Raw genomic sequence first — 27506 nt, forward strand, 5'->3', positions numbered from 1 at the left:
AGAATATTGTTAACATTGGATAAATGCAGGGAGGATGGAGGAAAAATAAGACTTTTTAAAGCTGCATTATAAAAGAAGGGTGTCTTTTTACTCCACCGACTTAACAGAGAAGTAACCACTGGTCCCCCAGCTTCCCTCTTCTTCCTGGTTCTTGTCCACATTTCCATATCCAGTCACTTGTCTGTGGACACCTTGATTTATAAGATGTGAAATACAAATGATATCCACGTCCTTCAGGAAAGATCCAGGTCCTGCCACTCATGGCCACAACAGACAAAATAGAACACAACACAAAATGCAGCATCTCAGATAATAAACCTAAGGCTACTGGGAGAGGGTCTCACCTGCAGAAGCCAGACGTTGTGTTTTTTTCAGGAGACCATTCAGAGGTGGGAGCAGTGGGGACCCCTCTCTCAGGTCAGCCCTTGCCTCCTCCAGGAGTCCAGGTCTCCCAAGTGGTGATAGACAGTCCCCTTACATGTAAGCCATGTGGGATTTAGCATGTCCTCTGAATCATCCATTACATCTTGAGGCCCTGAGCTGAGGGCCTGCTTGTTATGTATCTATTTGATCACTGCTGGAGGAAGGACCAGGAGTTCTGGCCACAGCAATTTTCCCAGTGCCCTGGTGCCACCATCCCCTGATGCTAGGCATCAGCAGTAGTCAACAAATGCCAGATTCCAACACTAACCAACAAGGGTCATATTGTACCTGTCTCATGTCTGTCATTCCACAGTGAATGACTCTAGCCCAAGATGGGCTGCTACAGGACCTCCTCCTCCTTAGTACCTTTGAAAGACACCTGGGGGATATTTTCTCTACCTAACACTAGGCACTCCACTCAGCAGATCCGTCTCTGTCCCAATCTAGAAGAATCTAGCCCTCCTCTGGCACTGGCCTCACAGAACCCTCTGCTCTGGTGTTGGTAGCGCACCTTGCCTCAGCCGTCCCCTCCTCTTTTAGGACTTATTTCTGATTCAGGTCTCAGGCACCTCATTCTCTTTCATCTTGAAGTGTTGAAGCTCTTCCCTGTGGCTCTCACTATCCTAGAGCAGGAAATTAAATTGGATTCAGTAAAGCTAGCAATGGAGAAGATGAGTGACTGGTAGTGGTACAGTGGGATGGGAAGACAAGGGAAATTTGGGGGGGTTAGAGGCAAGAGAGAAGGAAAAGGGTATGTGGAGGATACCAGACTGTCATCTGTCCAAAACCTGATCCCACATACTGAGCTGAGTGCCTATGGAGAAGCCCATGGTGTTACTGAAGAGAGGTTTTATGATGCTCTGTACGTAAATACAGATGCTTCCATGGCATGACACAGAGAGTAAATATGGGAGGAAGAAGTGGCGCTTTCCCCAGGCTCTACATGGAAGACAGCACCACTGTTGGAACCCTGGGGAATGAGGAGTTAAGAAGTATCTGGGCCATCACTTCAGCCAACACATGAGCATTCCCATGACAGCCAAGGGGAAATGAGAGGATTCTCTAAAAGGCTGTGGGCTCACAGATGTGGCCAGCAGAAGGGGAGGAAATCATAAGGGATAAAATGTACTGAATACAAGTATAAGTCAGATACAACAGTTAGCACTTTAGATGATTATCTTATTTAAGTATCAAAATGACCCTACATAGAATGTAATATTGCACTACAAGTACAGAGTACAGTATATGTACTCAGATTTGAGGGTCAGCTCATATGCAGATGAGTCATGATGTCACTGTCCTCAAGTTTGCTCTGGATATTAGCTCCATCATCTGTAAAAGAGAAAAAAATAATAGTAACAACATAAATAATAAAAAAGGGTATTAGACACAAAGCACTTGACATAGAGGAGGACTTATATAAGCACTCTGTAACTCTCACTTATGATTATCCTTATTTTATCTGTAAGTAAACAGAGGATTAGTAACTTACCCAACACACATGTGAGTCCACATTTGAATGACTGACCCTGACACAAGAACACAAAATCTTATCCATGGGAATGTACTTGGCCAACAGACTCAAAACTTATAGTGTCTTCACATAACCATGCCCTAATAAAAAGGTGGTAAGGGGATTTATGTATCAACCTAAAAACCTTATACCTATCTACATTATCTTTCAAAAGTAAGGGCTAAAAAAGTCATAGATATAAAATAAGAGAACTTACTCCCATACAGCCTCACTTAAAGGAACTATTTAATAATAGTATCAGAAAGAACAAAAGTGAGCCTAGAGAACAGACTTGGAATACAGGAAAAGGGATCCCAGAAATGTATAATTATGTAATGTAATTAGTATCTTTACCCATTTAAAACACACATGTATAAAAATTGTTATTTTTTAATTAATGGGAACAGTTGATGGGTATTGGGACTGTGTTAGGATCCTTCAGAGGAGGATACAAATATGGAATAAATGAGACTTTTGTCAGCAAATTTACAGTTAAACTGATTTGGGTATGGGACTTCCACAGTGGCAGAGTGGGGTGGTCAGCAAAGCCTCTCCTCAAAAAGCAATGTTAGAGACACCAGAACCATAACAAGATGGTATAAACTTACTACTGTTCCCTGTGTCTGCCCTCTAATGGAACAAAACACCTCAGAAATTATGCAGATAGCAATGAAAAAGACTCTGAAGACTGGAAAAATGAAAGTGGACTAACTAGGAACAGGAGGAATGACATATGACAAATTCCTTGTGTGTGTTAATTTCTCATATATCCAGGACTTGGTGCCAGAACCAAGAACCTGGGTTCTAGAACCTAGAACCACCAATGGGCATATACAAAACGACAACAACAACAACAATAAAATCCTGTTGTCTCTGGCCAAAGAACAAGAATAGAGAAGCCCAACAGAGACTTCATGGAGAGATTCAACCCTCACTCTACAACTGAGCCATCAGCAAACAACCCCAACTGCCCATGACAGCAACAACAGCAGCAGCAGCAGCAGCAGCAGCAGCAGCAAAGCCCTTTGTCTCTTTGCCCTTTAACAGCGGCATAAGAAGACCTCAAAGAAATGGCTACTGACACCCTATCTTCAACAGGAGGTAGCTCAGGGATACCAGGCAACCCAGTGAACACTCACTGTCCCCACAGAGAGTACTAGCAGAATTAAGGAGAATTAAGAATAAAGCAGAACAGAATAACATTGCAAGTCTCTGGAATTAAACTGTCAAGCTCACAAAAATAGGTCAGAACGTACAGGCTAAACTTAAACAGCAAAACTACCTGCTAAATAGAATATTGAAATAGGATAAAGAGTCTCTTAACAACATAACCAAAAACATTGAGGATATAACAGAAAAATCATTCCTCATACCAAGAACCAGTGAAATCACAATTTGAATAAAAGAGTTTGCTGACACCAAAACCAGGATGAGTAAGATGATGGAATGTTAAATATTTTAAAGCAGTCATCATAAATATGCATCAATAATAAATTACAAATTCTCTCTTGAAACAAATAAAAAGAGACTAAAATTTTAAGCAATAAAATAGAAGTTATTTTTAAAAGAAAAAAATGGGGGGGGGGAGAACCAAGAAGAATTTTTTAAATTTAAATTTTAGTTAACATACAGTGCAATATTGGTTTCAGGAGTAGAATTTAGTGATCCATCACTTACTTACATACAACAGCCAGTGCTCATAACATGTGCACTCCTTAATACCCCTAACCCATCTAGTCCATCCCCCACCGACTTCCCTCCATCAACCCACAGTTTGGTCTGTGGTTTGTTTCTTGTGGTTTGTTTCCTTCTCTTCTCATCCTCCCTGCCACCATCTCATATGTTCATCTGTTTTGTTCCTTAAATTCTACATATGAGTGAAAACATATGGTATTTGTCTTTCTCTGATGGACTTATTTTGCTTAGCATAATACATTCTAGCTCCAACCATGTAATTACAAATGGCGAGATTTCATTCTTTTTGATAGTTGAGTAATATTCCATTGTGTGTGTACACACACACACCCCACTTCCTCTTTATTCATCAGTCAATGGACATTAGGACTCTCTCCACAGTTTGGTTATTGTTTGTAATGCTGCCATAAACGTTGCCTGTACCCCCTTCAAATCCATATTTTTGTATCCTTTGGGTAAATTCTGACTAGTACAATCGCTGAATTGTAGGGCAGTTCTACTTTTGGTGTTTTGAGGAACCTCCATACAGTTCTCCAGAAAGGCTGCACCAGTTTGCATTCCCACCAACAGCGCCAGAGGGTTCCTGTTTCTCTGCATCCTTGCCAACAGCTGTTGTTTCTATGTTTTTAACTTTAGCTGTTCTTACAGGTGTGAGGTGGTATCTAATCATGGTTTTGATTTGTATTTCCCTGATAAGAAGTGATGTTGAGCATCTTTTCATGTGTCTGTTAGCCATCTGGGTGCCTTCTTTTGAAAACTGTCCATGTCTTCTGCCCATTTCATAGCTGGGTTGTTTGGTTTTGAGTTTGATAAGTTCTTCATAGATTATGGATACTAACCCTTGATCAGATATGTCATTTGCAAATATCTTCTCCCATTCCATAGGCTGCCTTTTAGTTTTGTTTTTGATTTTTGTTTGCCTTTGATTTTTTCCTTCACTGTGCAGAGCTTTTTATTTTTTTTACAACTTTTTTTTTTTTTTTTTTTTGGGACAGAGAGAGACAGAGCATGAACGGGGGAGGGGCAGAGAGAGAGGGAGACACAGAATCGGAAACAGGCTCCAGGCTCCGAGCCATCAGCCCAGAGCCTGACGCGGGGCTCGAACTCACAGACCGCGAGATCATGACCTGGCTGAAGTCGGACGCTTAACCGACTGCGCCACCCAGGCGCCCCAGAGCTTTTTATTTTGATGAAATACCAATAGTTCATGTTTACTTTTGTTTCCCTTGCCTTTGGTGACATGTCTAGTAAGAGGTTGCTCCAGCCAAGGCCAAACATGTTGCTGCCTGTATTCTCCTTTAGGATTTTGATGGTTTCCTGTCTTACATTTAGGTCTTTCATCCATTTTGAATTTTTTATGTATGGTGTAAGAAAGTGGTCCAGATTCATTCTTCTGCATGTCATGGCATCCATTTTCCCAGAAACATTTGTTGAAGAGATGGTCTTTTTTCCATTGGAGAGTCTTTCCTCTTTTGTCAAAGATTAGTTGACTATATAGTTCTGGGTCCATTTCTGGGTTTTCTATTCTGTTCCATTGATTAATGTGTCTGTTTGGGGGTCAATACCATACTGTTTTCATCATTAGAGTTTTTTTAGTATAGCTTGAATTCCAGAATCATGATGCCTCCAGTTTTTTTCTTTTTAAGGATTATTTTGGCTATATGGGTCTTTTGTGGTTAAATACAAATTTTAGGATTGTTTGTTCTAGCTGTGCAAAATATGCTGTTGGTATCTTGATAGGGATTGCATTAAATGTGTAGATTGCTTTGGGTAGTTTAGACATTTTAAAAATGTTTGTTCTTCCAATCCATGAGCATGGAACTTTTTCCATTTCTTTGTGTCTTCTTCAATTTCTTTCACAAGCATTCTATAATTTTCAGGTGTAGAGATCTTTTACATCTTTGGTTAGGTTTTTCTCTAGATGTCTTACAGTTTTGGGTGCAATTGTAAATGGGATTAATACCTTGATTTCTCTTTCTGTTGCTTCATTATTGGTATACACCAATTTCTGTACATTGATTTTATATCCTGCAACTTTCCTGAATTCATGTATCAGTACCAGAAATTTTTTGATGGAGTCTTTCAGGTTTTCCATGTAGAGTACATGTCTCCTGCAAATAGTGAAAGTTTTACTTCTTCTCTGTTGATTTGGATGCCTTTTATTTCTTTTTGTTTTCTGATTACTGAGGCTAATAGTAATGATGAGAGTGGATGTCTTTGTCTCATTCCTCAGTATAGGGAAAAAGGCTTTCACTTTTTCCCCATTGAGGATTATATTAGATGTGGATCTTTCATATATGGCTTTTATGATGTTGAGGTATGTTCCATCTATCCATACTTTCTTGAGGGTTTTTATCAAGAAGGAATTCTGTATTTTGTCAAATGTTTTTTCTGTATCTATTGTCAGGACCATAGGATTCTTATCCTTTCTTTTATTAATGAGGTGTATCATGATTGATATACAAATATTGAAGCAGCCCTGTAGCCCACTTGATCGTGGTGAATAATTCTTTTAATATACAGTTGAAATTGATTGGCCAGCATCTTGTTGAGAATTTTTACATCCGTGTTCATTAGGGATATTGGCCCATAACTCTGCACTTTAGTGGGATCTTTGTCTGGTTTTGGAATCAAGGTAATGCTGGTTTCATAGAATGAGTTTGAAAGTTTACTTCCATTCTCTTCTTTTGGAACAGTTTGAGAACAATAGGTATTAACTCTACTTTAAATGTCTGGTGGAATGCCTCTGGGAAGCCATCTGGCCCAGGACTCTTGTTTGTTGGCAGATTTTTGATTACTGATTCAATTTACTTGCTGGTTATAGGTCTGTTCAAATTTTCTGTTTCTTCCTGTTTCAGTTTTGATAGTTTGTGAGTGTCTAGGAATTTGTACATTTCTTCCAGATTGCCCAATTTGTTAGCATATAATATTTCATAGTATTCTCTTATAATTGTTTGTATTTCTGTGGTATTGGTTGTGATCTGTCTTTTTTCACTCATTATTTTATCTATTTGTGTCCTTTTTATTTTCTTTTTTATATATCTGGCTAAGGGTTTATTAATTTTATCTATTCTTTCAAAGAACTAGCTCTTAGTTTCATTGATATGTTCTACTCGAGGTTTTTTGTTTGTTTCTATATCATTTATTTCTGCTCTAATCTTCATTATTTCCCCTCTTCTGCTGGCTTTAGGCTTTATTTGCTTTTCCTTTTCTAGCTCCTTTAGGTGTAAGATTAGGTTGTATATTTGGGACCTTTCTTGCTTCTTGAGATAAGCCTGAATTGCAATGTACTTTCCTCTTAGGACTGTCTTTGCCTCATCCCAAAGGGTTTGGACTGTCGTGTTTTCATTTTCATTTGCTTCCATGCATTTATTTATTTATTCTTTAATTTTCTGGTTAACCCATTCATTCTTTAGTAGGATGTTCTTTAACCTCCATGTATTTGAGGGATTTCCAAATTTTTTCTCGTAGTTAACTTCAAGTTTCATAGTGTTGTGACCTGAAAATATGCATGGATGATCTTGATCTTTTTGTACTTGTTGAGTGCTGATTTGTGACCTAGTATATGATCTATTATGGAGAATGTTCCATTTGCACTTAAGAAGAATGTGTATTCTGCTGTTTTAGAATGAAATGTTCTGAATATATTTATTAAGTCCATCTGGTCCAGTGTGTTACTCAAAGCCATTATTTCCTTGTTGACTTTCTGCTTGGATGATCTGTCCATTGCTGTGAATGAGGTGTTGAAGTTCCCTATTATTATTGTGTTACTGTCAATAAGTTTCTTTGTGTTTGTTATTAATGATTTATATATTAGAGTGCTTTCAAGTTAGAGGCATAATTATTTATAATTCTTAAATCTTCTTGATAGATAGACCCCTTAATTATGATATAATGCCCTTCTTCATCTCTTGATACAGTCTTTGTTTTAAAATCTAGTTTATCTGCTATAAATGTGGCTACTCTGGCTTTCCTTTTAATGTCCATTAGCATGATAGATGGTTCTCCATCCCCTCACTTTCCATCTGCAGGTGTCTTTAGGTCTAAAATGAGGCTCTTGTAGGCAGCATATAAATGGATCCTGTTTTTGTTTTTTTTTAACCCATGCTGATACCTTATGTCTTTTGATTGGAACATTTAGTCCATTTACACTCAGAGTGATTATTGAAAAATATGAACATTGTGTTGTCTGTAGAACTGGTGTTTCTGGTGATATTCTCTGGTCCTTTCTAGTCATTGTTGCTTTTGGTCTTTTGTTTTGTTTTGTTTTTTCTCCACTGAAAGAGTCTCACTGTCTCACTTAAAATTTCTTGCAGGGCTGGATTACTGGTCATGAACTCCTTTAGTTTTGTTTGTCTGGGAAACTCTTTATCTCTCCTTCCATTCTGAATGACAGCCCTGCTGGATAAAGAATTCTTGGCTGCATGTTTTTCCCATTCAGCATGTTGAATATTTCCTGCCATTCCCTTGTGGCCTGCCAAGATTCTGTAGACAGATCTGCTGTGAACCGATCTCTCTTGCCTTGTAGGTAAGGTTTTTTTCCCCTTGTTTTCATGATTATTTCCTTGTCTGTGTATTTGTGAATTTGACTATGATATTCCTTGGTAATCGTCAGCTTTTGTTGAACTTAAAGGGAGTTGTCTGTGCTTCTGGATTTTGATGTCTGTGTCCTCCCCAGATTAGGAAAGTTTTCAGCTATAATTTGCTCACATACACCTTCTGCCCCTTTTTGTGTCTCTTCATTTTCTGGGACTCCTATGATATAATTGTTTTCCTCTTAATAAGTCACTGGGTTCTCTCTATGTCTTGTATTGTGGGTCTTTTGCCTTGTTTCCCACTCTTTTCAGCTTCATTATTTTCCATAATTTTATCTTCTGTGTCACTGATTTATTACTCTGCTTCATCCATCCTTGCCATCATGGCATCCATTGGAGATTGAATCTCAATTATACCATTTTTAACTTCAGCATGACTAGATTTTAGTTCTTCTATCTCTGCAGAAAGGGACTCTCTAGCATCTTCTATGCTTTTTTCAAGCCCAGCTAGTATCCTTGTAATCATGGTTTTAAATTCTAGTTCAGACATCTTACTTATATCTGTATTGATTAAATCCCTGGCTGTGAGTTCTACTGCCTGTTCTTTCTTTCTTTTTTTAAATTTTTTTTACCATTTTATTTAATTTATTTTTTAAATTTACATCCAAGTTAGTTAGCATATAGTGCAGCAATGATTTCAGAAGTGTATTCCTTAATGTCCTTTACCTATTTAGCCCATCCCCCCTCCCACAACGCCTCCAGTAACCCTCAGTTTGTTCTCTTATGCTTTGTCCCCCTCCGTTTTTATATTATTTTTGCTTCCCTTCCATTATGTTTATCTGTTCTGCATCTTAAAGTCTTCATATGAGTGAAGTCTTATGATATTTGTCTTTCTCTGAATGATTAATTTCTCTTAGCATAATACCCTCCAGTTCCATCCATGTAGTTGTAAATGGCAAGATTTCATTCTTTTTGATTGCTGAGTAATACTCCATTGTATATATATACCACATCTTCTTTATCCATTCATCCATTGAGGGGCATTTGGGCTCTTTCCATACTTTGGCTATTGTGGATAGTGCTACTATAAACATTGGGGTGCATGTGCCCCTTCAAAACAACATACCTGTATCCCTTGGATAAATACCTAGTACTGTAATTGCTGGGCCATAGGGTAGTTCTATTTTTAATTTTTTTGAGGAAACTCCATACTGTTTTCCAGAGTGGCTGCACCAGCTAGCATTCCCACCAGCAGTGCAAAAGAGATCCTCTCTCTCTGCATCCTCGCCAACATCTGTTGTTGCCTGAGTTGTTAATGTTAGCCATTCTGACAGGTGTGAGGTGGCATCTCACTGTGGTTTTGATTTGTATTTCCCTGATGATGAGTGATGCTGAGCATTTTTTCATGTGTCCGTTGGCCATCTGGATGTCTTCTTTGGAGAAGTGTCTATTCATGTCTTTTGCCCATCTCGTCACTGGATTATTTGTTTTTTGGGTGTTGAGTTTGATAAGTTCTTTATAGATTTTGGACACTAATCCTTTATCTGATATGTAGCTTGCAAATATCTTATCCCATTCTGTTGGTTGCCTTTTCATTTTGCTGATTGTTTCCTTTGCTGTGCAGAAGCTTTTTATTTTGATGAGGTCCCAGTAGTTCATGTTTGCTTTTGTTTCCCTTGCTTCCGGAGACGTGTTGACTAAGAAGTTGCTGCGGCCAAGGTCAAAGAGGTTTTTGCCTGCTTTCTCCTCGAGGATTTTGATGCTTCCTGTCTTACATTGAGGTCTTTCATCCATTTTGAGTTTATTTTTGTGTATGGTGTAAGAAAGTGGTCCAGGTTCATTTTTCTGCAGGTTGCTGTCCAGTTTTCCCAGCACCAGTTGCTGAAGAGACTGTCTTTATTCCATTGGATATTCTTTCCCGCTTTGTCAAAGATTAGTTGGTCATACATTTGTGGGTCCATTTCTGGGTTCTCTATTCTGTTCCATTGATCTGAGTGTCTGTTCTTGTGCCAGTACCATACTGTCTTGATGATTACAGCTTTGTAACACAACTTGAAGTCTACTGTTCTTTCTTTTGGGATGAATTTCTCCATCTTGTTATTTTGTCCAGAAAAGAAAAGAAGAAGAAAAATAATAAAGAAAAACAAGCAAACAAAAAACCGCCTAGATCCTGTATGTGTTTTGGTCTACTTGCTAAAGAAATCTAGATCCAAAAATAAAATAAAATATAAGAAAATAAAATAGGGGTGCCTGAGTGGTTCAGTAGGTTAAGCATCCTACTCTTAGTTTCAGCTCAGGTCATGATCTCACAGTTTTTTAGTTTGAGCCCCTCATCAAGCTCCATGCTGACAGTGCGGGGCCTGCTTGCGATTGTGACTCTCCCTCTCTTTCTCTGCCCCTCCCCTGTTCACACTCTGTCTTTGTCTCAAAATAAATAAACTTCAATATATATATATATATATATATGCATATATATAACAAAATATAATAAAAAACAAGAAACAATAAAATTAAAAGAATATGTATATATATAAAATGTATAAATAAAAATAATAATAATAAAAAGAATTTAAAAAACAAGAAAATAAATGAAAAATAATAAAATAAAGAATAACGGTAAAACTGAAGTTAGATCATATTTTCCCTCGAGCTGAAACTTTGCAACACTACGATATGTAGACTTGGTGCAAGGGAGTTGTTTGTGCTGGTCTTTGCCGGAAGGTCCTGCATCACTGACTCTCAGGCTGACGTGTGTCATGGAAACACTTCCAGGATGCAGGGGGTGGGGATTGATGTAAAAGACTTCAGCCTCCACTAGATGGCGCTGTGCTTCCCTCTGAAGCCTGATGTTGCTGGGATTGGGGAGTAGATGGAAGATGGCATCACATCACCCTTTAATCCCATAGGAGGGGAACTCACCTCTGTTCAGGTGGCCCTTACAGAAAAGCGTCCTAGGCTTTTGTCAAATCCCTGTCCTTAACCTGTCTGTACCTGGCAGTTGGCACACCCAGCACCACAGTTCTCCTGTGTTTTATCTCTGGCTGGTGACTGTGATTCAAAACCCCAAGTCTTAAAGGGCCAGGCCTGGAGCAGACCTGCTCTCTTCCTCTGCCCTTCACTGGCCTGTCCCAGAAAAGTAGTCACATGGCACGCTCACAGTGGCTGGAATATATTGTGGCACACAGTGAAAAGCTGTGATCAGGTTATTTGCAGTCTCTGTGTGCCTCTGTTCCAGAAAAGCAGTCGCACAAGGCAAGCCAAGTGGCTGGAGTCTACTGCAGTGAACAGCAAAAAGCTGCAACCAGTATGTCTACCATCTGCAGGTGCTACCATAGCAATTCCCTGCTATTGAATGGCCACTCAATGGCTCCCAACAGGACTGTTGTCCTTGAAGAGACAAAACCAAAAACAAACAAACAAAAGCCCTCTTCCAAATATACACCGGGAAAGGAAGCAATATCTCTTAGTGCGACCCAGGGGATCCACACACCATGGAGTCTTGTGTGAATCCTACAAGTCATTCCTTCCCCACCACTCTCTCCCTCTCTTCCTGACCACTCTCCATGAAAAAGTTTCCCTTCCCGCTGTGGTACTGAGACTTTCCTCTCCCTCAATTAATAGCTCTGAACCTCACATCTGCCATGTTCTCCCACTCCAATTGTACAGATTATTTTCTTAATCCTTCGATTGATTTCCTAGTTGTTAAAAATAATTTGATGATGATCTAGCTGTGTTGGAAGGACAAGGCAAGCTCAGCATAACCCCCACTATTCTGCCATTTTAACTTCTCCAAAACCTTAAGTGGAAATTATACAACTGAAATAAAATAACTAATGTTTAAAAACTTGCTAGATAGACTCAATAGTAAGTGAAGCTGACAGAGGACAGAATCAATGAAAACAAGTGAGTAGAATTTACCCAATCTGAGTAAAGAGAACACAGTAGACCAAAAAAGGGGGGAAGAGTGTGTGAAAGATCCTCGGGAACTTAAAGGACTAAATAAAAAGGAGGTCTACCATTCATAGAATTTATACTATCAGAGCCCCAGAAGAAGGAGAGGACAACGTGTGGAAATAAACATGTATTGGAAGAAATAATGGCTGAAAGTCCCAAATTTGGCAAAAGACATAATTCTACAGATTCAAGAAGCTGAACAATTCCCAAAAAGGATAACAAGAAAAGAAAAATCCATGCCGAGACACAGCAAAACTAAACTTCTGAAAACTAACAAGGAAACAATTTTATTTGTTCTTTTAATGTATATTTATTTTGAGAGAGAGTGAGCATGAGCAGGGGAGGGGCTGAGAGAGGGAGAGGGAGGGAGGTATGGAGGGAGGGAGGGGGAGAGAGAGAGAGAGAGAGAGAGAGAGAGAGAATCCTAAGCAGGCTCCATGCTCACAGTCCAACTTGGGGCTTGATGCAGGGCTTGATTTCACCACTTCGAGATCATGACCTGAACAGAAATCTAGTCGGATGCTAAACTGGCTAAGCCCCCCAGGTGCCCCAAAAAGGGAAACAACTTTAAAACAGCCAGAAAGAAGCAAGATATTGCATTGAAGAGAGCACCCATTTGAACGACAACAGATTTCTCATCTAAAACAATGGAGGCTAAAAAGAAAAGACACATCTTTCAGGCGTTGAAAGCAGAGAACTGTCAATTTTGAATCCCATGTCCTTCCTTCAAGAGTGAATAAGAAATAATGATATCCTAAGACAAGGAAAACTAAGAGAATTTATTGCTAACAGACCTAGTCTTAAATACCAGCTAAAGGAAGATCTCCAAATAGAAAGAAAATGATAAAACTGGAAGTAAATATAATACACAATCCTTCAGTTCATGAGTTTCTTTAATCATATTTTATGGTTGAAGCAAAAGTTATAACACCATGTGATGTGGTACTTAAAGTATATAGTGGAAATAATTATATTTTTTAAAGTGGAAGGGTAAAGGTAGGTAAAGTTTCTACATTTCACTTGAAGTGATAAGACATCAACACCAGTAGGCTGTGATTACATATATGTATGATTATAACTAGAACAACTACTATGAAAACTACACAAAAAGTAATATGCTGGAGAACACTATAAATCAGTCAAAATGGAACTCTAAAAATGTTCAGCTAACTTACAGGATAGAAGGAAAAAGTAGCAGAAGAACGAGAAATATAGGAAACAGACAACAAATAATAAAAGGACAGAACCATGCCCGAATATACCAATAATTACTTTAAATGTCTATGGTCTGAATACACAAATTGAAAGACAGAGTTTGGCAGACCTAAACGTAGTTTGCCTGCAAAAACTCACCTCAAACATAATGACATACCTATGCTGGAAAGGAAAAGGACAAAGCATGCAAACATTATTTTTTTAATCAGAAAGGGATATATTAACATCAGATAAAGTAGACTTTGGTGCAAAGAAAGTAAGTAGGGATAAATAGGGACATTACGTAACAACAAACGGACCTATCCACCAAGAAGATACAGCAATCCTAAAGGTGTATGTACCAAACAATAAAGCTTCAAAACACATGAAGCATGGGGCGCCTGGGTGGCTCAGTCGGTTAAGCATCTGACTTGGGCTCAGGTTGAGTTCAAGCCCTGCATCAGATTCTGTGCTGACAGCTCAGAGCCTGGAGCCTACTTCGAATTCTGTGTCTCCCTCTCTCTCTGACCCTCCCCCACTCACACTCTGTCACTCTCTCAAAATAAATAAACATTTAAAAATTTTTTTTAAAAAAACAAACTACATGAAGCAAAAAACTGAAAGCACCAAAAGAATAGACAAATTCACAAGTATAGTTGGGGGTTTCAGTCCTCATTTATCAATTGATAAAATTAAACAGAAAATCAGCAAAATAGAAGAATTCAGCAATGATATAAAGAAAAAGAACTTGATGGACGTTTGTAAAATACTCCAAAAATAGTAAAATACACATTCTTTTCTGACATCCATAGAACAATTATCAAGATAACACTTAAGGAGGACCATAAAATAAACCTTAACAAATTTAAAAGAGTAGAAATCATAGAGAAGGTTCTCTGACCATACTAGCATAAAGCTAGAAATAAATTACAGAAAGTGAACAAAAAAATCTTCAAATATTTGGAAATTAGATGACATACTTCTAAATAATTCATGAGTCAAAGAGAAAGTCCCACAGGAAAAATATATATATTATGTATTGAATGTAAATGAAAGCACAACTTATCACAATTTGTGGGATGTAGCCAAAGCAGTGCTGAGAGAGGCACTTATAGCAACAAATGCTTACTTTAGAAAACAGAATTCACTAAGTACCTGGGTGGCTCAGTCAGTTGGGCGTTTGACTTTGGCTCAGGTCATAATCTCACCATTCATGGGTTTGAGCCCCACATCGGGCTCTGTGTTGACAGCTCACGGCCTGGAGCCTGCTTTGGATTCTGTGTCTCCCTCTCTCTCTGACCCTCCCCTGCTCACACTCTGTCTCTCTCTCTCTCTCTCTCTTAAAAACAAACAAACATTAAAAAAAAAAACAGAACTCAATAGAACTCAATAATCTAAGTTCCTACCTCCAGAAATTAGAAAAAAATAAAAATAAATACCAAGAAAGCAGAAGGAAAGAATTATTAAAGACAAAAGCAGCAGCCAATGAAATTGAAACAGGAAAATAGAGAAAATTAAGCAAAACCCCACTTTTCTGAAAAAAATAAAATCAACAAACTATAGAGAAGAGATGGTTAGTAGAGGGGAAGTGGGTGGGGAGATGGATGAAATTGGTAAAGGGGATTAAGAGTATACACCTTGATGAGCACTGAGTAGTATATAGAATTGTTGAATCGCTATACTGTACACCTGAAACAAATGTAACATTGTATGTTAACTACATTGGAATTAAAACTTAAAAACATTTAAAAACCCAACAAACAAACAAATAAGCAAGCAAAAAAAAACCCTATAAATGAATTCAGAGAGATTTGACATCTTTATTATGTTGAGATTTTTGGTCCTTTCATGTGGTAGGTCTCTCCAAGAATTTAGATCATCTTTTATTTCTTCCATTTGCATTTTTTATTTTTATCTCACAGATCCTGTGCATATCTTGTTTGATTTATACCTCAGTATTTCGTTTTCTCCAAAGAAATTGTAAGTGTGTTATTGTGGCTTTGATTTTAGTTTCTACCTATTCACCATTAGTATATAGAAATGAAATTCATTTTTGTGTATTGATCTTGTATCCTGAGAGCAGGTCAAGCTCAATAATTTGCTTCAGGAGGATTTATTTTGTAGATTTTCCTGGGATTTTCTATACAGACCATCATGCCATTTGGAAATGGAGTTTTATTTTTTCCTTTTCAGTGAATATCTCTTATATTGCAAATATCTTCTCCAATTCCATAGGTTGTCTTTTAGTTTTGTTGTTTCCTTTGCTGTGCAGAAACTTCTTTATTTTGATGTAATACCAATATTTTATTTTTGCTTTTATTTCCTTTGCTTCAAGAGATTTATCTAGAAAGATGTCACTATGGCTGATGTCAGAGAAATTACTGCCTGTGCTCTCATCTGGGATCTTTATGATTTCTCGTCTCACATTTAAATTCTGAATCTATTCCGAGTTTATTTTTGTGTATGATGTAAAAAAAAAAGTGGTCCAATTTCATTCTTTTGGATGTAGCTGTCCAGGTTTCCAAACACATTTTGTTAAAGAGAATGTCTTTTTCCCATTGAATAGCCTTGTCTCCTTTGTTGAAGATTAATTGACCATATAATTACAGGTTTATTTCTGGGCTTACTATTCTGTTCCATTGATCTATGTTTCTATTTTTGTGCCAGTACCATACTGTCTTGATTACTGTAGCTTTGTAATATAACTTGAAGTGTGGAATTGTGATGCTTCCTGTTTTCTTTTTTCTTTTTCTTTTTTTTCAAAGATTGCTTTGGTATTTGGGGTCTTTTGTGGTTCCATACAAGTTTTAGGATTGTTTGTTCTAGTTCTGTGAAAAATCCCATTTGTATTTTGATAGGGGTTGCATTAAATGTGTAGATTGCTTTGGGTAGTATAGACATTTTAATAATATTGGTTCTTCCAATTCATGAGCATGGAATTACTTTCCATTTCTTTGTGTCATCTTCAATTTCAATTTCACCCCTTTGGTTAAATTTATTCCTAAGTATCTTATTACTTTTAGTGCTACTGTAAATGGGATTGCTTTCTTAATTTCTCTTCTGCTGCTTCATTATTGGCATATAGAAATGCAGTGGATTTCTGTACATTAATTTTGTATCCTGTGACCTTGATTAATTCATTTATCAGTTCTAGTAGATTTTGGAGTTTTCTGTATATATAGTATTAGGTCATCTGCAAATAGTGAAAGTTTTACTCCATCCTTACCAATTTGGACACCTTTTATTCCTTTCTCTTGTCTGATTGCTGTGGTTAGGACTTCTAGTACTACGCTGGATAACTGGTGAGAGTGGACAGCCCCATCTTGTTCCTGACCGTGGAGGAAAAGCTCTCAATTTTTCACCTTTGTCTATGGTGTTAGCTATGGGTTTTTCATAAAAGGCCTTTATTATGTTGAGGTATGTTGCCTCTAAATACTTTGTTGAGGGTTTTGTCATGAGTGTATCTTATGCTTTTTCAAATGCTTTTTCTGCAGTTATGGAAGTGATCGTATGGTTTTTGTTCTTTCTCTTATTAATGTGATGTATTACATTGATTGATTTGAAAATATTAAAACACACTAGCATCCCAGAAATAAATCCCACTTGATCATGGTGAATTTTTAAAAATATATTGTTGGGTTCAGTTTAATATAATTTTGAGGATTTTTACATTTATGTTCATTAGAGATATTGGCCTGTGGTTCTCTTTTTGTGTAGTATCTTTATCTGGTTTTGGAATCAGGGTAATGTTGGCCTCATAGAATGAATTTGGAAGTGATCTTTTCTCTTCTATATTTTGGAAAAGATTATCTTGCTGGTAATCTGTCTAATCAGATTTTCTATTTCTTCCTGACTCAGTTCTGGTAGTTTATTTCTTTCTACAAATTTATCTATTTCTTCTAGGTTGTCCAGTTTGTTGGCATATATTTTTTCATAAAATTTTCTTAAAATCCTTTGTATTTCTGTGGTGTTGGTTGTTATTTCTCCTCTTTAATTTCTGGGTTTTTTTATTTGAGTCCTCTCTCTCTCTCTCTCTCTCTCACTCTGCCTCCCTCCCTCCTTCCCTTTCTCTTTTGATGAGTCTGGGTAGAAGCTATTAATTTTGTTGATCTTTTCAGAGAACAAGCTGTTGGTTTCATTGATTATTTATGCTCTAATCTTTATGATTTCCCTTTTGCTGGCTTTAGGCTTTGTTTGTTGTTCTTTTTATAGTTCCATTAGGTGTAAGTTTAGATTTTTTATTTCACATTTGTCTTGCTTCTTGAGGCAGGCCTGTATTGCTATTAATTTCCCTCTTAGAACCACTTTTGCTGTATCCCAGGGGTTTTGGACTACTATGTTTTCATTTTCATTTGTCTGCATGTATTTTTTGATTTCCTCTTTCATTTCTTCACTGAACTATTCATTGTTTAGTAGCATGTTATTTAAAATGACTCCAAATATTTGTGCTCTTTCCAAAATTTTTTTTGTGGTTGATTTCTAATTTCATTGCATTGTGGTCAGAAAAGATGCATGGTATAATTTGATCTTTTTGAAATTGTTGAGACTTGTGACTAATATGTCATCTATTCTGGAGAATGTTTTGTGTGCTGGTGAAAAGAATGTGTATTGTGCTGTTATAGGATGAAATGCTCTGAATATATCTATTAAATCTGTGTGGTCTACTGTGTCATTCAAAGCCACCATTTCTTGGTTGATTTTCTGTCTGAATGATCTGTCCATCAATGTAAGTGGGGTATCCCCTACTATTATTGTGTTACTATCAGTTAGTTCCCTTATATTTGTCATTAACCATTTTATGTGTTTGGGTGCTGACATGTTGGGTGCATACATACTTACAATTGTTATGCCTTCTCTTTGGATTGTCTCCTTAATGATTATATAGTGTCCGTCTTTATCTCTTGTTACTGTCTTTGTTTTAAAGTCAATTTTTTCTCATATAAGTATTGCTACCCCTGCTTTTCTTTCCACATCCATTTGCATGATAAATGCTTCTGCATCCCTTCACTTTCAATATGCATGTGTTGTTAGGGTCTTACATGAGTCTCTTGTAGGCAACATATAGATGGCTTTTTTTTTTTTTTTTTTTTTTTATCCAGTCTATCACCCTATGTCTCTTGATTGGAGCATTTAGTACATTTACATTAAAAACAATTATAATAGGTATGTACTTATTGCCATCTTGTTATTTGTTTTGTGTTTCTTTTTGTGGATTTTCTCTGTTCCTTTCTTTCCATGCTGTCTTCTCTCACCATAAGTTTGCTGTCTTTAGTGACATACCTGGATGACTTTCTCTTCATTTTTTGCATATCTACTACTGGTTTTTGATTTGTGGTTACCATTAAGTGTGTATAACATCTTCTGCACACAGCAGTCTATCTTAAGTTGATGGTCACTTAAGTTTGAACCCATTCTTTACTCTTCTCCCCACGTTTTAGGTATATGGTGTCATAGTTTATGTCCTTTTATTTTGTGAGTCCCTTGACTGATATCCTTATTTTTACTCCTTTTATACTTCTTATTTTTCTAATTCTTACTTATGGCCTTTCCTTTATACTCAGAGTCCCCTTTAACATCCCTTTGTTGAGGGTTTTATCAAGAATGGATGCTGTATTTTGTCAAATGCTTTTTGACATATGTTTGCATCTATTGAGAGGATCATATGGTTCTTATCCTTTCATTTATTAATGTGGTATATCACATTGATTGATTTGTGAATATTGAACCAAACTTACAGCCAAGGAATAAGTCTCAGTTGATTGTGGTGAATGATTCCTTTAATGTACTGTTGGATTTAATGTGTAGTAACTTGTTATGAGTTTTTGCATCCGTGTTCATCATGAATATTGGCCTATAATTCTCTTTTTTAGTGGGGTCTTTGGTTTTGGAATCAAGGTAATTATGGCCTTGTAGAATGAGTTTGGAAGTTTTCCTGCCATTTCTATTTTTTAGAACAGTTTCAGAAGAATACATTTTAACTCTTTTTTTTAATGTTTCATAGAAGTCCCCTAGGAAGCCATCCGGCCCTGTAATTTTTTTTGTTAGGAGATTTTTGATTTCTGATTCAATTTCTTTGCTGGTTATCAGTCTGTTTAAATTTTGTTTCTGTTTCAGTTTTGGTGGTTTATATGTTCCTAGGAATTTATCCACTTCTTCCAGATTGCCCAATTTGATGACATAGAATTTTTCATAATATTCTCTTATAATTGTATTTCTGTTGGTTATGATTTCTCCTCTCTCATTAATGGTTTTATTATTTGGGTCCTTTCTCTTTTCTTTTTGATAAAGCTGGGGTTACCAATTTTATTAAGTCAAGGAACCAGCTCCTAGTCTCATTGATCTGTTCTACTTGTTTTATTATTATTATTATTATTATTATCTTCTATATCATTTATTTTCAGCGAGGATCTGAGGGATTCTCAGATCACACCATCTGCTCCCAGCCCTCTCCCTGCCTTATCCACTGGATCCACTGTAGTGCCTGCCAGATTCAACACTAGCCAGGGTGTGGACCTCTAGAACTCCAGTCTTTGAGCTCTGCTAGTTGTAAAAACTCAAATAATCAGTCCCTCTCCTTTTCCCAGTAAATAGCCTTGGGGAAGTGTTTTCTTTGTGCAATCTCCTTTGTGCTGCTCTCTCTCCTCTGTGATCAGGGCTCCCTCTCCTCTGCAGCACCTGAGATCCTTTTGTTCCTCAAATCACATCTCTGCACCTCCTATCTTCCATGATGTAGTCTCTTCTCTCCCACTAATTGTGCGGTCTGCTCTCTCAGTCCTCAGATCTATTTGTTGGGTGTTCAGAATGATTTGATACTCATTTAGCTGTGTTTGAGGGACAAGGTAAGCATAGGGTCCTCCTACTACTCCATCATCTTAGCTCTTATCATGAAGAAACTGATTTAAAAGGCATAAGTTTACAAAATAATAATTATCAACCTGGGCTTATAACATATAAAGATGCAATAGTCTCTCAGAGAGGAAAAATAATATATCTATGTTGGAGCAAAGTTTACGTTATTTACTGGAAATAAATTAGTATTAATCAATTAATTCATATTAATCTGAGATATACTTCCTTTACATTTTATTTTGATATAATTTTATGTTTGCCAGCAAATTTGGGGGAAGGTACAGGGAGTTTGTATGTACCCTTTAGTCAATTTCCCCCAATCACAATACCTGTATAACTATAGAACAACATAAAAACAAGAAAAATTACATTGGTACAATCTACAAAGTTTACTCATTTTTCATTATTTTACATGTATTTATGTGTGTGTATTTCTATGCAATTCAATTACAATGTCTATGCAGATTTATGTAACCACCACAATCAATATGCAGAACTAATCTATCACCAAAAGCCTTCCTTGTGACATCTCTTCATAGCCATATATATCCACCCCATGCCTAACCCTTGTCAACTACTAATCTATTCTCTATTTCCATACTTTTATTATTTCAAGAATGTTACATAAATGGAATCATATGCTATGTAACCTTTGGAGACTGACTTTATTCACTCATCATAATTCTCTTGAGATCCATCTAAATTGCATATAACAATAGTTCATTTTTTTTAACATTTATTTATTTTTGAGAGACAGAGTGATCAGGGAGGGGCGGAGAGAAAGGGGAGACACTTAACTGACTGAGCCACTCAGGTGTTCCTCGTTTATTTTTATTGCTGAATAGTATTTCATAGAATGATGTACATAGTTGTTTAACCATTCACCCATTGAAGGACTTTTGGGTAGTTTACAGTTTTGAGATATCAGGTATAAGGCTGCTATAAACATTGGTGAACATGTTTTCTCATGGAAATAAGTTTTCATTTCTTTGTGATAAATGGCCATGAGTACAACTCAGTCAAATGGTAAGTCCACTTTTGGTTTTCAAAGGAACTGCCATAGAGTGGCTGTATCATTTTGCATTTTGACTATCAATGTATGAATGACCTAGCATCTTCACCAGCACTTGATATCATCACTACTTATTTTAGCCATTCTCATAGGCATGTAGTAATAGCTCATTGTGGTTTTAATTTGCATTTCCCTACCAGCTAATGATGTTAAATATATTTTCATGTATTTATTTGTCATCTGCATGTAAGGAGGTAGATATTTGAAAATTTAAGATGCATATTGTAATTCTTAGAGAAACCACTATGAAAATAACTCAAAAATAGTAAAAATAAAGGGGGAAGAGAGGAGATTAAAATTATACACTAAAAAAAATCTATTTAGCACAAAGGTAGTAAAGGAGCAACAGAGAAGCAAAAAACAAAAAACAAAAACCACACATGAGACAAATAGAAAATAAGTAGCAAAATGTAAAAAGTAAACCCAACCTTGGCAATAATTACAATAAATGTGAATAGATTAAAAAGTACAAATAAAAGAACAGAGACTGGATTTTAAATAGCAAGACCCATTATATGCTGGGCTATAAGAGATACAGCTTGGATTCAAGTATAAAAACAAATTCAAATTAAAAGAATGGAAAAATATATTAATCGTAAACAGTATCCATAAGAGCTGGATTAACTGTAACAATATTTGGCAAAGCTAACTTTAAGTCTAAAAATATTACAAAAGAGAAAGAGGGACATTTCATAATGATAAAATGATCAATAATCAGGAAGCTGTCACAATTTAAAACTTATATGCAGCTAACAACAGAGCTCCAACATCCATCCACACAGCCAAAACTTACAGAATTGAAATGTAAAACAGACAATAAGACAATTATAGTTGAGTATTTTAAGCCTCCACTTTCAATAGCTGATAGAAAAATTAGACAGGAAAACAGCAAGAATAAAAAGACATTTTTAAAAATTTTTTAACATTTATTTATTTTTGAGAGATAGAGACAGAGCGTGAGGGGGAGAGGGACAGAGGGACAGAGAGGGAGACAGAATTGGAAGCAGGCTCCAGGCTCTGAGCTGTCAGCACAGAGACTCCAGGTTCTGAGCTGTCAGCACAGAGACGACACGGGGCTCGAACTCACGAACCATGAGCTGAAGTCAGACGCTCAACCAACTGAGCCACCCAGGCTCCCCTAAAAGACTTATTTTTAAGTTTTGGACAACACTATCCAACAACTCAACTTGACATTGATTGAACACTCTGCCCCCAAACAGTAGAATATACCTTTTTTTAAGTACCTATGGAACATTTTCCAAAATAGAGCATATGGTTGGCCATAAAAAATGCCCCAACAAATTTAAAAGGATTGAAATCATTAAATGTAGGTTTAAGATCACAGTGGAATAAAATTATAAATCAAAACCAGAAAGAAATGTGCAAAAATCCCCAAATATTTGGAAATTAAAGAACATACTTCTAAACTTAGGGTAAAAGAAAAAAATCATAATAGAAATTAGAACATATATTGAACTGAGTGTCATCCAAACATAGTTTCAACATTATTCTAATGCCATTAAAAAGGCGAATTTATAGCTTAAAATGCCTAAATTACAGAAGAGAAAGGTCTCAAATCCCTAATCTTCCACCTTAAGAAACTTCTAAGAGAAGAGCAAACTAAACCCAAAGGAAGCAGAAAGAATTAAATAATAAAGATTAGAACCTAAATTAACAACAAAAATAGAAAACAGCAATAAAAACCACAAAAAATCAACACAATTAACAACGTTTAGACACACTAACCAAAAAGAAAGCAAGAATGAGAATGGGAGACATTTAGGTGGAGATACAGAGTAAAGTCACTAAGAAAATTAGAAATTGAAGAGAGGGTATCATTTTCTACCTTACAAATATTAAGATTATAAGGAAATACAATGGACAATTTTATGCCAACACATTAGACAACTTACATGAAATGGGCAGATTCCCAGAAAGACACCAGTTACTGAAACTGATTCAAGAAGAATTAGAAAACCTTAGTAGGCCTACAGCAAGATATTGAATTAGTAATTTTTAAATCTTCCCATAGAAACCCAGGCCCAGATGGCTCCATTGGTAAATCCTCCCAAACATTTCAAGAAGGAATTATACCAATCCTTCTACAAATTCTTCCAGATATATAGGAGGGAACCCTTCCAGCTCATTCTATGTGAGCAATATTACTCTGATATCAAAGCCAGACAAAAAGAGCACAAGAAAATAAAATTTCAGACCAATATCTCTCATGGATACTCAAACACAGAATACTCAGACACAGAAGTACTCAACAAAACATAACCAAACTGTACACCAAAAAGAGTGAGATTCACTGTTTGCAAATTAAAATCAACTAGATTGTTAGACTGTTAGGGGAACCTGAAATGGAATGCAGACTGTGAGAAATGAATCTAAGTGTGATACAAATGAATCACATAACCTCACTTAAAGGAAGCTGAAAGGATCTGAACCAAGTGATTCTTACAAGAAGTGTTTTGGGGGCACCTGGGTGGCTCAGTCGGTTAAGTGTCTGACTTCAGCTCAGGTCACGATCTCATGGTTGGTGGGTTCAAGCCCCGCATGCTGACAGGTATGAGCCTGGAACCTGCTTCAGATTCTGTGTCTCCCCCTCTCTCTCTGCCCCTTCCCTGCTCACACTCTGTCTCTCCCTCAAAAATAAATAATAAAAAAACATTAAAAAATTTTTATAAAACAGCACAATAATAATTGCTGTAGTCAAGATCCACTGATGATGCAAAGTTCAAGGATAAACAGAATTTTTTTGTAGCATCAAAGTATGATTTCCCCCCTCAAATATTTATGACACAGGGAAAAATAATTATCCAATGGAGAACTCTGGTATACATCACCTTAACCAGGTGATCAAGGCTAATATTTCCCATAGTAAGATATATGGATATTATGTACCCTTGAGGTGACGTGCTGAGAAGGGTACATCACCTAAGATTTTTCTTCAAAATCCTAACCTCAATGTTCTTATGAGAAAAAAGAGAAATCCAGACTGAGGGAAATTCTACAAAATACCTAACCAGTACTCTTCAGACGTATCAAGGTTACACAAGATATTAAGACAGAGAGATGGTCAGTTGGGAGGAGACTCAGGAGACATGACAACTAAATCAAATTTGAGATTCTGGACTGATACTGGGACAGAAAGAAAACTTTACTAGAAAAACTAGGAAAATCCAATTAAAGTCTGAAGTTTAGCTAATAGCATCATATCAGTGTCAGTTTCCTGGTTTCAACCATTGTTCTGTAAGATATTAACATTAGGAGAAGCTCAGTGAAGACTAGATGGGGATTCTCTGTAACTTTGTAACTGTCCTGTAAGTCTACAGTTGCATCCAATTTAAAAATTTTTAAAAAGACTAAGTTGTCACAGCCATTTCATAACATACAGTAGGCATGATCAAGCCCAGAGTGATGTCGGGTGAGCCTGTGAGACACAAAAGAGGGAAAAGGCTGGTGCACGGGTTGCCACCTCATGGTCTCAAATACAAAAATCAGGAGTCAGTGTCTAGAGGCATAAAGTGGTGCTGCTTTCCCATCAGCTGAGCCACAGAAAACCTGACACAGTTAAGACCAGCTACTTGTACGAGTTAATTTTTCCTCCATTATGTTCAAAGAGAAAAGACATGGAACATTTGGCATAACAAAAAATCACATATGTATTCGATATATATTATTATATGATACATATTGTATATTTTGTATATATTACACATATTATATACATTTTATATGTACAAAAATTATTATATATATCACCTATTATATATATCACCTATATATACATATATTACATATGTATATAATGTATGCATATATTTTATATTGTATATTCTATTATGTATAATAATTATATATTATACATTATACATATGTAGCATGTTAAATATACATATTATACATATGCATTACATATATATTATGTACATTACAGATAGTAAATTATGTAATATATATAATACATCTAACAATACACATAATACATATTATATACGTATATATTATATATGACTATATAAAACATATAACATATAAACATATATGACTATATATGTGTGTGACATATACAACTTTGTTCATTTATTGAATGTTTATGTGGTACCAAGTGTTCATATGTAGAAAGAGAAAGACTGAAGGCTGTCTTGCCTGCTCCTGCCTAGAGAAAAACTGGTCCAAATCTTGTTCTTCGGTTGCAGGGATCACTGGGTGGGCCGGCCTAACAAGCTCCAGCCACCCAATTTCTAGGGACACATCAGGCAGAAAGACAATGGGAATGAAACATTGTCTCTATGGAGACAGCTACCTGATGGGGGTAGTTGGCCCACAGGCACAGTGCCCTGGGCATAGCAGAACTTTGATGGTTTCCTACAATGCTCCTCCAAAGAACCAGTGAGGCCCTGCACAAAGTACTGGGGAATAAACCCTGGTGGACCAGGGAAAGGAGGACCCCTTTCTTATAGCCAAGCCAAGTAAGGCAAAGGTTTAGAGAGAACCAAGAAAAACAGCCCATGGAGGTGCCCCTCCATCCAACTATGGGAAGGCCACTGGGCCTGGGGAGTTCTGCATCTGCCAGAAGTCTTCTGCTGTGAATTAGTGCTGGGAGCTGGAGGAGGGAGTGCCTGCCACAGGCGGGTATGGACAAACAGGAAAGCTGAGGGGCGCTACAGTTGGAGATGGCCTCAGTCTTACCCTTCCAAGGCCTTGTTGATCCACTGGATCGCAGCTCTCTTCTCTAAGTCAAGGTCTTCAGCAGTGACTCGATAACCCACCTGGGGTGGTGGGAGCAGGATCAGTGGGTCATGTCGCCTAGAGGACAACAGCAGAGGAATCTTGCGCTTCCGGGGCCTGGAGCTGTCAGGTAGAGGTGAGCGATCCCTCAAACTTTGCTTCTGCCCAGAAGGTGCATCTGCAACATTTTCATGCTTGATCTTCCTTTGTGGTTCTACTGAGGCTGAAGAGCTAGAATGATAGCTTTCCTCACTGGCTTTCTTTGCGGCCACTTGGGGCTGGTATGAGGCTGGGCCTCGGATCCCAGCTGTGCCTGGGAAGCTCCTCGACAGCGGTGGGAACCCTCGAGTGGAGCTGTAAGAACTGGTGATGGCATTGCGTTTGCTGCATGAGCTCAAAAAGCAGGTGTGGGATTTCCTAATCAGGCTGTCTGCTAAGCTGGTAGAACAGAAGTCTCTCTTCAGAGGCCCCGGCCTGGGCACAAAGGAAGAGAGGACTCCATTGACCATCAGGCGCCTAAATGCTGACTGCATGCTCCTGCTGCACTCGGCATCCCCTCTCAGATCATCCTGCCTCTTGGGGACTGGGTGCCCTTCTCCAGGCTTTGCCAGCTCTTCCCTGCTCTCAACCAGGGAGGTCAGGTCTTTCTCTTCTTTGGCTTTCGCTTGACCATTCTCTTCGAGGGCCCTCATCAAGGTCTCCCTTACACAAGGATTTGGGAGGTGACTAGACAGCGAAGACCACATACAGAGGACTGTCTCCTTCAGAGCCAAACGCAGCGTCAGCTTGCCCTTAGCAGATGCCATCTTCAGGATCACTGAAGTGCAGAACATCTTGGACCTGCAGGCAGACAGCACAGGCTTCGGATGGCGGGTGTGGGGCACTGAGGAAAAGACCCCCAGAAATAAACACCGGGCCTGCTGGATTGGATACTGCCGCAGATGGACTATGGCAAACCGCCGACGGTACCGACGACGACGGGGTGAAGCCACAAGATTCTCGCATGACGGCCTGCGAGTTAGGTCCAGGGTCGGGGCCGCCGAGTGAACCCGGCACGTCGGAGGAACACTGCGGGCTGAGTGTGCGGGCCCGAGGCTCTCAAGCGTCTCGGGCGGGTCCCCGCCTAGCAGAGAAGGGGACAGCGGCCGAGGGCGGGGCCGGCTCAGGTAACTGCCCATGAGGAGCACTTCTGCAAGGTCGGGTCCTTCAAATGGAGTCAGTGGCTCAGGTTTCCGTTAGCTGCCAAAGGGGCCAGGCAAAGCGCACACTGTTGGGTGTCCCGCCTATGACGCGTCCTTGGAACGTGTGAACAAAGAAAGGGGCGCGCGAGTACTGCACGAGGGATGGGCGCGCGCACCCAGGTCGCTTCCTAACCCCTGCTTCTCATCGAAGGCACGAAATAGACCAGCTTATTGCGGGCACAGCCGCCCTTCATCAGCCAGGCCCCAGTTCCTTTGGGGGTGGGGAAGGTGCAACACCATGGTTCCCAGAACCCAGGAACGGCTCCAGGCTCAGGAGTGCTCCCTCCAATCCA

General features: G+C 38.0%; 1 protein-coding gene across 2 annotated transcripts; it reads right to left on the minus strand.

The window, feature by feature from the left end:
- Positions 1-1581: 1581 nt before the first annotated feature.
- LOC125934780 (nuclear envelope pore membrane protein POM 121-like) lies at positions 1582-27269 on the minus strand. Of its 2 annotated transcripts, none has more exons than XM_049648378.1 (2): positions 26014-27269; positions 1582-1755 (listed from the first exon to the last, which is right to left on the minus strand). In XM_049648378.1, exons 1-2 carry the CDS (start codon positions 27148-27150, stop codon positions 1708-1710), a joined length of 1185 nt encoding a protein of 394 aa, XP_049504335.1. In that variant the 5' UTR covers positions 27151-27269; the 3' UTR covers positions 1582-1707. The 2 variants fall into 2 exon arrangements, with proteins under 2 accessions (XP_049504335.1, XP_049504333.1); XM_049648376.1 differs by having other exon boundaries at positions 25934-27268.
- Positions 27270-27506: the final 237 nt, after the last annotated feature.

This window comes from Panthera uncia, assembly GCF_023721935.1.
Source record: "Panthera uncia isolate 11264 chromosome A1 unlocalized genomic scaffold, Puncia_PCG_1.0 HiC_scaffold_17, whole genome shotgun sequence".
NCBI lineage: Eukaryota > Metazoa > Chordata > Mammalia > Carnivora > Felidae > Panthera > Panthera uncia.

What these genes read in the sequence shown, in the direction of transcription:
- LOC125934780 (XM_049648376.1), bottom strand. Translation starts at nt 27,150, where the DNA reads ATGGGCAGTTACCTGAGCCGGCCCCGCCCTCGGCCGCTGTCCCCTTCT.